At 41.9% G+C, this 12,263-nt stretch overlaps 1 protein-coding gene across 1 annotated transcript in view; it reads left to right on the forward strand.

Moving 5' to 3' along the window:
• Window positions 1–12,263, forward strand: part of zgc:158376 (uncharacterized protein LOC100101643 homolog) — a 56,978-nt gene that overhangs the window by 28,543 nt on the left and 16,172 nt on the right. The window contains exon 4 of the mRNA XM_034165601.1: window positions 1,901–3,204. Within this exon, the coding sequence (XP_034021492.1) occupies window positions 1,901–3,204 (1,304 nt within the window). The remainder of the gene's footprint in view (window positions 1–1,900; window positions 3,205–12,263) is intronic.

Consider the following 12,263-nt stretch of genomic DNA (forward strand, 5'->3'; position numbering starts at 1 on the left):
GAGGATGTCTATAACATCTAATGAGATGATAAATACTAATTTTATATATAACCCTTCCTGGGTAAATACATTCATCCTACCCACTGATCCTGACAAACAAGACACTTGAAAACAGTTGGGAATAATTGTCATTTTTCTGGAGCTGTGTACTTTCAGCCACCTCGGCTGTGCACACGCTTTGAGTGCTAAGCTCACTTTATTGAGCTCACAGCTGCACAGGGAAGAGATTACAGTCATTTAGTCCTCAACTCTTAACGATAAGGAAGTTTTTTGTTGTTGTTTGTTTTTCCACAAGTGCATGTGCTGAGCCTGTTGTCTTTAGCACACTCGATGCTTTAACAGACTGCCTGACCGTACGGCAAAAGCAGGAGAGGGTGGCTTTTTTTTTGGTTTGTTTTTTTTAATGGGCTGTGTCAGTGCAGAGCTGCAACATTTCTTCCACTCAAAATGAATGCAGTAATTACATTAAAAACAAGTCACTATGACACAAAATCAAAGTTACGTCAACGCTGCAATTAATCTGCAACTAGCGTGCTGAAACATGGGGGTGGTCCCTTACGGATCCTGAATCAACTGAGATCTGTTACACCACTAATTGGAAATAACGCCTCTGTTCTCGGGATAGATGATACAGACTTAAAAATATATCACAATATTTCATGTTTTTTTTTTTTGTCATGACAGTATGAAAATAATTCCATTCAGAGTCTCACAAGCACTAAGCTAAAAAAAAAAAAAATTGAACTTGACCATCACATACTAAATAAACTATACCAATTAAGTAGACTAAAAAAAGTTGAATATTAATTTTGATGACAAGTTAAAATAGAAACACTGATAGTTGCTGAATGGCTCCAATCTTTTTGCTCCAGTGTTTACTTTGCCTGTGGTGAGGAATCACCTGGCAAACATGTCGACACTTCCCTTCCAAGTTATAGGAATTTGCTTATTGATAACAATTTCTCTTGACATTATGACTGGATTTGCTCAGACTCTGGTCTTTTTTTGCTGGAACAAAGGTGTGTGTACTTCTGAGTCCCAACCAGCTGCACTTGACTGAGGAACTTTCTTTTGTCGATTAATTGTTCTTCCTCGTGTACAGGTTTAGCTCTGCCTTCCGCCATGCTTGTTCTTGTTCCCACCTCCAAGCGCTTATGTAAAGAAGTCATCAACTGTATTATTAATATTGCTGGATGTAAGTGCTTATTCTGGCAAGAAATTCTCACAGTATATCACGAATTACATGATGTAGCACATCCCAAGTCTATTCATGGCTGGTGTGTGTTGTTCACAGAAGTTATGATGACACGTAACTCTTGTGAGACTATCATTTTTTTAATTTTTTTTTGGGAGTGTGGGAAACGACAGAAGATATGAACATATAAATCATAATGGTGGATGGTGCTGTGCTCACCTTTTTGCGTGACACTGTATCAGTAATGGTTTTTGCCATGTTTGAACTATGGACATTATCAGTGGCTGGTGGCCAAGTTGGAAAAACAAGAAGATTTTCATAACAAAGCGTACCTGGGCATCTTCTGTTTCAGGTGAGCTGAATAGATTCCACATGATGACTCTGGGGTTTTGAATATAACCCAAAACTCCATTGTAGCACCTGAACGACCCGATACTGGGCCTGGTAGAGTTTCAGTCCTGACCAGGTTTCCTCTCAAATCTCCTGACTTTGTGTCTGATCGTTTTGTGTTTGAAAGCCTAATCCCTGAACTGATTTAAATGATGGTCACACTTTATTTCTTCTTCTGGTTTCTCTGATCTGGGGTTACCATGTGCAGTGGTTTTCTGATCAGGATTGTTTTTGTCTTGGTAACAAGCTGCATTTCATTTGTGTCTAATTGAATAAACTCAATTTTTTTTTTTTCTTTTTTGTCTCCCCTACCAGAAACCCAAACAGGAGGTACCAGAGTCCAACGGTCCAACCTCCTCAGCTGGAGGTGGGGGACAGCAGGGCTCCTTAAGCTCTTCCTCATCCTCTTCTACTCAAGCTGGAGCAGGAGGAGGTGCAGGCGGGACTTCGAATGCAGACCAGCGTTCCCATCATCGTGAGAAACTAGAACGCTTCAAGAGGATGTGCCTTCTAGAGCGCCGTCCAGAGTTGTCCTCCTCCAGCTCATCCAGCTCTGAATCAGACTCAGAATCTGACTCTGATGACTCCCTCCGGGAAAAGGGGGGAGAAGGTTCCTCACCTTCATCTTCTCCAGTCCCCCCTCCTCCTCCTCTTCCTCCCCCTCCTGCTTATGGAAATAGCAGCAGTGGCAGTCGAGCAGATCGCGAGCGGAGTCGCAGTGAGCGGGAACGTGAAAGGGAGAGGGAGCGGAGGCTTGCGGAACTGGGCTTCAGCGCCAGCGAGGAGTCAGAAGGGGAGGGGGTCAGGGGAGAGGAGGATGACACAGACCGGGAAGAGGAGCAGGGTGGGGGTGACAAGGTGCGGCGACGAGGAGCAGAGGCAAGCCTGCAGCTACGGGGCAGGAAAGGGGTGCTGATGGATGGAGAGGAGGAGGAGACTCCTCAAGCTGATAGAACCAGGAAAAACTCCTCCTCCTTACCGCCGCCTTCCCCTCTGTCTTCCAATCAGACACCTCCATCCTTGGGGCACTCTGATGGCCTCACAGGGAAGCAGCGGAACATTGGGCAGGAGGCACGCAATGGACGGACACGGGGAGGTGCAGTAGGAGGAGTGGGGAGGGAGGGTGGGGAGAAGGAAATTTCGAGTGCTGTGCTGTCCAATCACAGACACAGTGGAGGAGGGGCCAAAGGCAGTGGAAGTCGTGGCAACAAGATCCGTAGCACCAAGAGCCAGTTGTCAACTGGGTCCCGGAGCAACAGTACCCTCAACAACTCATCTTCCTCCTCATCAATCCCCACGTCCAATGGGGGAGGCGGAGGCCCAGGAGGGCTCCTCATGTCGGCCATGGCAGCATCACCGTGCTCCCAACCGTCCCGCCTTTACCCACGCTCGCACGTGATGAAACGCAGTCCACCTGCCGTGCCCTCACCTCCCCGGCCTGTCCAGATGGAGAGGCACTTAGTGCGCCCACCTCCGGCCTGCCCCGAGCCCAGTTGCTTACCACTGGACTCGGGCTCCTCCCACATCATGACTCGTGATGTTTGGCTGCGTGTCTTCCAGTATCTGAATCAGCGGGAGCTGTGTGTCTGTATGAGAGTCTGCCGCACATGGAGCCGCTGGTGAGTGTGAGGAGTCGGTCAGCGACCAGAGATGAAAATATTCAAACACACAACAAGATACACTGCAAATCCTCAAAGTGCACACATCGCACATCGCTCATAAAGTAACAGTGTGATCTGCACACTGGAATGAAAACTCGTCCCATGTATAAGCAGTGCATTTGCACAGCAGACAACATGGCAATCGCTGCGTCATTTTAGCCCGTCATTGCACACACATACCATATTTTCCAGAGTATGTCATGTTTTATTACTAGTCAGAGAGGAATGTATCTATTAAAGTTAAGAACGGAGGCACAGATTAATTCCAAAGTTTACACAAGTGTGATGTCATGTTATGATGACTCATTTTGAAGTGATAACTGTTCATTTTGATGCAGTCACGGTAAAAGGTTTTTGTTTTTTTTTTTTGCATCTGTGGCAATTAGACAAAAGCAGCATGTTAAAAAATGCTAATAAGTGTTGTACATTGTGAAAAATCCAATTAATATATATATCTGTGTCATCATGTTGCCTGTACAAATGTCATGGAGATATTCCAAGTCCATTAAGCGGCAATAAACAGCTGACATGCGTGTTAAAACAGCGTAACAGCTATTTTAACACGCATGTCAACTGTTTTTAAGGGATTATTCAACATTAATTCTCTTAAAAGTTCCTTATAGAGATAGACAGTTTTATGATTGAGAGAGTCTACAAGCTTAATACTGTTTATATATTGTTTAGATTCAGCCAGACGTCCGTCTAAATTGGGAGTGTTATGTTCTTTTATCACTGTGAGATCTCCAAAAAGAATTGGACAGGAAACAAACTTCAAAGTTTAGATGTATTTTAAAAGGTTGTTACACTGATACAATTATCTCAGCACTGGGATCTTGAACTGGTTGCATGCAAACACCTGGAACAAAGAACCCAGATTTTTGTCCTTCACTACCTTTTGTTCCTTAAGCCTAAGCCACACCCATATGGGCAGTCCTTAACCCAGCTTGAATCAGTGTCTCTGTGAGACGGCTGCAAAGTGAGGTGAAAATGGGCGGCTGTCTGTCCGTGGTGCGTTCATGTATATGTAAAAATCTTATAGCGTGTGTTTATGTATGTAGTGTAATGTCACGGAATGAAAATAGTGTTTCATCATGCTGATTCAATTAAATTAATCAATTAAACATCTATAAAAAAGATCAGATGGTTTTATCAATTAGACAGTTGTAAAAAGATCAGATAGTTTTACCAAATACAAGGACATTTTGTGCATCAGCCATTTTGTGTCATGCATCATGGAATACTCTTACAGGGGTTAAAACAGCTGCCACACACACACGCACACAAAGTAAAAAAAAAAAAGTACTTTCATTGAAAGAACACAAAGCAAAAGATGAAAAAAAAAATAACATTCCACTCACCCCAGTGTAAAGGTTTGCAAATAAGTCCACAACAAAGACAAGCCTTCACGCTCACGCATGATCACAATTGCGATCCACTCATCTTCAGTCACTCGGATCTACAGCCAGAGAGGCATTTTCAAGTTCCACTCGGCCAGAGAATAATGTCCACATCACTTGCTCTCATGTTCTGATCAGACATTATGCACGCGCCTGTGCGCATAATGTCTGATCACAGCTCTGCCTTGTGGCACATTAGAGAGTCCATTATATCCTGAAAATAGCATCCTCTGAGTTTTTCCCAATATGCGACATACATCTGCATATCCAGGCATGTCTGTGATCACAGCAGTAAAAATCAGCAGCTGTGACAAACAGCAGCATCACCACACTTTAAGTTCCAAAATCTGACAGATCCGAGCTGCTGCTTTCAAAGAAAAGCTCTGAAACTTCGTTATCAGACATAACCACATTCATTTCCCTCTATCTGTCTCGGTCTGGGGTGTTTGTTATGCTATTAACTACTTCAAATGCAGAGAAATGCAGAGAATTGCCAAGTGAGACGTTTTCCGGGAATGCACCTTTTTCCTCACTTCGGGAGAGGAATAAAAACATCAGAAACCACTAATTCTGAGCGTTTGTGCGTAGGGAGACTTACAATCATGAGTACTTTAATGTTGTGTTGCTAACTGTGATGTTAAGACACCTGCGACACGTCCTTTAACCGTACGTTTTTTTGGACCAATCGGTCACTTTCGGAAATGTTCGACATAGAAAAATAATCCATATTATGGATTGCCCCGTGAAGAGCCTTCCCCCACATGGTGGGAGAAGCCACCCGTGAGGTGGGTCGGTGGGCTCATGCCTCCCAGCAACAGGAGGTCAGATTGCTCCCTCGCCATTGGCAGTGCCAGACCAGCCCCATTTCACACTTCAGCCCAACAATCCTCCTCCCAGCGTTACGGATCTGACTTAGGATAATGTAGAAGCAGACTTCTTAAGCAGGAAGTGGAAGTCGGAGAGCTTTTGTTTTTGGCATGATGCTTTCTCAAGTGTCAGCTCAAACTCTTACTGAAGGTTTTATACTGTGTGTATGTTGGAAGATAACCTTCAGTTTTAACTTGATTTTACAAGCTTTGAGCATTACAAACTTAAAGCACATCATTGCACAATAGGGATTTGTGCTATGATTCAACAAAAAGGCCTGTTCTTAAGGGAGCTAATAATTTTGACACTGGTAGTTTTAGTTTTTTGTGAAATAATTTTGTTTGTGTGCAAAGCATAGAAATACTGTGTTGAAAATTCCTTGCTCTGTTTAAAAAAAAAAAAAAAAAAAAAAAAAAGCATTTAGGAAAATTTGAAGAAAGCATTAAATTTCATTGGGGGGGGGGGGGGGGGGGGGGGGGTAGTAATTTTGACCTCGTCTGTAAATATAAACATGTTAAGGTTTCTGCAGCCACAGTTATCTCAGCTGTAACACACTCCCGACAGCTCATAATTTGCATGCAGGCTGCTTATTTGCTCTCATTGACCATCCACATATAGTACTTAGATTGCAAAAATGCCAGACACTTAAAACCTCACAGAATTTTGCCATTTTAATCTTTTCTGTTTGACACAACCCTCGGATTTGTTGACAAACAGAACAAAATCGACTTACAGATAGGGATGCACTGATGCCACTTTTTTCCAAACTAAGTACAAGTACATACATTTGGGTACTTGTCGATACCGAGTACCGATACGAATACTTAATTATACCATTACAGTTTTATGATGCCTTTGAAAACTTGTTTAATCATCAGTTGTTCCTTACTTTTTGACTGTAACTGCTAACAATATTAGCTTTGTTTTTATTTGCAAACTTTTCACTTAACACTACACTTTTTAACTACAACAAGTTGTCCTTTAACATTAATCGTGTGTTTGTTAATAATGTGACACTGCCAGACATCTCACTTAAATGTAACCTGTGGACTTCAGCACTACAAAATATACAACACCAGGAACAGAACTGAAATTGTCCATCACTAACTTTACTTATGTCTGTGAGGACTAAGCCTTTTTTTTGTGAGGGCCAGATTCTTTTTGATAAAAAGAAGCTTCTCTGCATTATCAACTGTGAGCCTGTTTCTGTTTTCATCTACAATGTGTGGCACTGAGATAAACACCCTTTCACTCTCCACACTATTTTTTTTTAACTTTTAATTAAATACAAACTGATAACATACTCAAATACATACCATAAATGGTTTTTCTCCAAAGTTGGAGAATGTAATTATTGATGAGCACGGCATTGCGCGCACACCCACACATAGTGTTGCGCGGCATCTACGCTCTACACAGAGGCAAAACAGAGTAATTTTAACATTATTATTTTATTTTCTGCTAATAATCAATTCACTCACCATTTTAAAGTTATGCAGGGTTTTAAGATGTGCACAATACTCTCCCCAACTTACACACAATACTTTCCACTTCCATAGCTATACTACACTCTTCCCCATCTGTTTTTCATGATTCCATCCATTTTAATTTTATAGGCTGTTTTTTGATGCAGACAAAAGGCATGTGATTAGTGATTGAGTGGTTGTGAATTTTGATGCAGTAACTGATGAAGTCCTATTATTAGGTAATAATGATTTCCTTTAAAGAGTGTTCCAATATAAAAATGTGTCCAGTTTTTACATATTGCATCCCAAAATAATCAAACTCTTTTTCTAGAAATTCTAAAGGCTCTCTACATTTTTATGTATTTTGTATCTAATGTGTTACATTGTATGCGTTGGTTACAAAAGTAGTGTTTAATATCACATGTGCTTTAAAAGAAAAAAAAAAAAGACTTAATTTCAGACCTTCAACATGACAAGAAAATGTACAATAGGAATGGAGTGGATATACGCCCAACCATTGGGTCAATAAAGTAAATTCGTGAGCATATCTGCCCAATCACAACCGACCAATGAGCGCGCTTGTAAGCTCACTTCCGGTTTCAATGCGGAGGGAAAAAAGGCAGATATTTTTTCGCCGGCTGCGGGAGGGTTCACAGTCCGCGGAGGGGCTGTGATCTAAAGTGATTCTGTTTGGCTCATCACACCCAGGGAGCAGTGTCAAACTAACACCATCTTACAGCCAACAAGCAGCATTTTGTTCAAAAACTTCATCATTGTTAACAGGCTTCCATTCAAAATGCTTATGAAGTTTTTCTGTTTTCATCCATTGCAATGTTTTCGCAGTAATTAAAGACGGCGCCATTAAAAGTGTCAAACATATGCCGCAATAGAGCCTTAAAAAGTGGTGTAAAAACGTAGTTTAGATGCACAAAACGTGTCAAATACATGATCACGGTTGGGCGAATAAGGTAAGACATTATATTTATCTGCCCAATGGTTGGGCGTATAGCCTTTGCCTAATAGGAAAATCAAACTAAAGTTTACAGAGCACTAAGAAAAAAAAGCTGAAGAAAAGGAAGAACTGACAAAGCAAAGGGAAAGAAAGAAAAAGTCGTAGCATTCAAAACTGGTGAAGAGGGGAAAAAGAGCTCCAGCAGGATAAAAGAGAAAGGGCATCCAAGCTGAGGAGGCAAATATTATGTTCTTCTGGGGTCTGAATTTCCTCATTTGTAAAGATGTGAATTGAAGAAAAAAAAAACCTGAAGTCTCCAGCTATCAAACTCTGGTCCTTCATGAAGAATATATTATAACAGCCAAGTGGCCTGTGTTTGTGTGTGCGTGAGTATGGCTTCAATCACACAAAAACTGGGGAGAGCTGATATTTGCAGTTTGGTATGCTTATGTATTTTTGGTCAAGGATAAACACTGCAAAAACAGAAAGTTGATGGAACAAATATTTTTGGAGAAATTAGAAATTTTAGCTAACCAATAAACAATGGATGTTGTGCTGCAATGCACCATGGGCATTTGGGGTTTTCGGGTTTTACATGTTATTGTGGTTCATGTTGGTTTAACAGTGTTGTTATTGTCATTGATTTATTGTGTTTTTCTAGTTGAATTGTCTTAGACCATTTAATTATGTTGTTCCATTAGTGATGAGCACAGTTCCGCTAATCTGCTAACCGCTACATTGTTGTTAGCGGATTAGCTTTTCAGATAATTTTGAAAACCATCAGCTTCCGATACATTTAGTTCCGATAACGTTTAGACTTTTGTTGGCTTCTGGTTTATTCTTCTCTACAAGAGTCAAGACAGAAGTCAAGACTACCAGAGCAAGAATTTTAGCTAAGGAAGCTTCTGTGATTTGAAGCGAAATGTCCTCACGTCAAGCAACCCAGTCCAGTCGAAGATTCAAGCTTCTCTACTATGGAAACCACCTGGCCAACTGAGAGCCTACACAGAAACAGACAGACAGCTATGAGTGGCAGTGCTCAATCCTCTACCAGCAGAGGAGAGCTGACTACAAGAGAGAAAAGAAGCAAGAGGGAAAAAAACTATTTTTTTTTTCACGCCATACAAATTGCAGACCTATCACACAAGTCATGCACAGGCAGACAGTTTTGACTTATGGTTAAAATTTTAAACGAATTCTGGACAAGTTATTTAAATTAACATCACATCTGTCATTTTGCAAAGTGAAAATATCAGCTATATGTTTTAGTTTTAAAGTAATGCACTGATTTTTAAGGTTTTAGTATTTAAAGACGCACATGCTGCAATGCATTATGGGGAAATTTGTTTCCTCCTAACATCAGTGGTTGGTCAGTATATAACACTCGTAACTGTAATGTGTGGTGTGTTTTACAAATAAATCTGTATTTGTAAATATGTAATTTTTTCATTTGTAAACAAAAGGCAATTTGAAAACTGAAATTTCTGTTTAAGTGATTCAGCACGTTAGCGAATGTGTGGCAATAGAAGGAATCATGATGGTGTCACACGCTGGGCAGGGCCCACACTGGTAGGCAAAAAGCTCTTATGCAGCCACTGACTGTGCAGTCGGTGATCCATCATACACTGACAGATCAACGCCGTGCATAAAAAAACATCACATCCAGATGGATGACAATCCGTTTGAAAGCTTTTCACTTTGCAAGCATTTAGTCTCAAGGATCAGATGTGGTTTGGCTCAGAATTGTGTCCAGTACAGGTGTGAGATGGGATCACATGAGCACACACTGTGTTCCAATACATCCATTAAAAACAAACCTCCCCTTCTGTATTTTTTTCTTTTGGTTTTCTCTGTGCAGCTCCACATTTAGGCAGTAAGCTGTGACTGAAGTTATTGTGAGTGCTACAAACCAACAATGATCTGATTTTTGGTTCATTCTTTTGAAACCACACACACTTCAACACGTGCAAAAGTGATTTCGAAGACAAACGGATGAACACAAAGTGAAAAGTCGGACTCACCAGCCTCAAAATGACTAAGCCGCGGAAGAAATGAAACCAAGAAGAAACGCAGACGCGACTTTCCAAGAACCTGTGGTTCAGTTCTAGCTGGTCTGGTGGCTTTCATGTTGTTGAAATGTAGAAATGTATTACACACACACACGGGGATGCACATAACTGGTACTCATGGTGCTCATGTGTGCGAATCATCATTGATGCACAGCAGAGGGAAACACTTTTCCTACAATCTGTCATTGCTTTCCTCTTAGGAAGCACTTCCTTTGTCTTTTCTGCTGCGTTATTTTTAGCATGCACAAGCACCATGAGTACCAGTTATGTGTGTGTGTGTGTATATATACTCGTGTGTGTGTGTGTGTGTGTATATATATATATGTATATATATATATATATATGTATATATATATATATGTATATGTATATATATATATATGTATATGTGTATATATATATATGTATATGTGTATATATATATATATGTATATATATATATGTATATGTGTATATATATATATATGTATATATGTATATATATATATATATATATATATATATATATATATGTATGTATATGTATATATGGTCTGTGAGAAAAGTATCGGACCTTTTTATTTTATTTATTTATTTATTTTTTTCAAAAACCATATGGATTTGAATCACGTGTGATTGCATCAGCCAAGCTTGAACCTTCGTGCGCATGCGTGAGTTTTTTCATGCCTGTCGGTTGCGTCATTCGCCTGTGGGCAGGCTTTGTGTGAGCACTGGTCCACCCCTCTCGTCGTTTTTTCATTGTCAGAAGAATGTCTGAAGGACTGCCGTTTTGTTGAATTAAAATTTTTTCAGAAACTCTGCCAGACAACCAGCTGGAAACCATTTCGAAGATTCGGTTGGCTTTCTGTGAAAATTTTATGGGCTTCAGAGAGATTAAGGATTGTTACTGCCGCTTTAAGGACAGCCCACAGTGCCGGAGGGCGCGCCGCGCCCCGAGTGGCCATCGACAGGCTGAAAGGAGCTGATCACTTCCAAATTTAAGGCTCTGTTGATGCAGGACGTCGTGTAACTAGCAGAGAAGTTTCATAAGAGGTCGGGATCAGCACTTTATCGGCACATTCCACTGTTAAAGGAGATTTTGTAATGAAAGACGTGCGGACGGATTCGCGCTCGGGACGCAGCTGCTCATGGCGCTGCGGGACAAAAAACACCTCCGTGTTGGAAACCATTCATAAGATTCAGGCGGCTTTCGATCATTTTTCAGTCGAGTGAGTATCAGAGAAATTGTTGGGCATGTTCCAACTTGTCCTGTAAGGCTTCCAACACGGAGGTGTTTGTCGAGCTGAGTCAGCGTCTGAGAGCGCGGCGCACTCCGCGCGCCAATCGACAGGCTGAAACCCCGCTGAAACAACCACATAGTTTCCAACGTAAAGGCTTTGTTGATCCGGGACATCGTCTGACTTTCACAAAAAAGGCAGAAGGCATGGACATCAGCACTTTTTCAGCACATTCTACTGTTACAGGAGTTTTTTTCATGGAAAGAGAAGCGGAGGATTGCGCCACCGTGCCGCTCATGGCGCGGGACAAAACCACCTCCGTGTTGGTCTCACAGGACGGCTTTCAGGTGGCTTTCAGACGGCTTCTGGTGGCTTTTCAGTCGTGTGACTATCTGAGAAATTGTGCATGAGATGGACATACCCCAACATGTCCTGTGAGGCTTCATCACGGCGTTGCTTTGCACCATGCGGCACCGCCGCGACGTGTGGAATTCCTCCGCTCCTCTTTCCATGACAAAAACTCCTGTAACAGTGGAATGTGCCGTTCATTTCCAAACTGGATGCTGTGTTTTATCCGGGACGTCCTCTGACTAGCACAGGAATTGCGGAAGACGTGGACATCAGCACTTTTTCGGCACATTGAGACAAGACGTGCGGAGGAATTACGCGCGTCGCGGTGGAGCCGCATGGCGCAAAGCAGCGCCATGATGAAGCCTCACAGGACATGTTCTGGCATGTCCAGGCTCATCCACAATTTCTCAGTTAGTCACACGACTGAAAACCCACCGACAGCCGTCTGAAAGCCATCTCAAAGCCGTCCTGTGAGACCAACAGGGAGGTGGTTTTGTCCCGCGCCATGAGCGGCACGGTGGTGCATCCATCTGCTTTTCTTTCCATGAGAAAAAACTCCTGTGACAGTGGAATGTGCCGAAAAAGTACTGATGTCCACGTCTGCCATTTTTGTGTAAGTCAGACGACATCCCGGATCAACAAAGCCTTCACGTTGGAAATGATCTGGTTGTTTCAGCCTGTTGATCGGCGCTCGGAGC

Source organism: Thalassophryne amazonica, unplaced genomic scaffold (genome assembly GCF_902500255.1).
Source record: "Thalassophryne amazonica unplaced genomic scaffold, fThaAma1.1, whole genome shotgun sequence".
Taxonomy (NCBI): Eukaryota; Metazoa; Chordata; class Actinopteri; order Batrachoidiformes; family Batrachoididae; genus Thalassophryne; species Thalassophryne amazonica.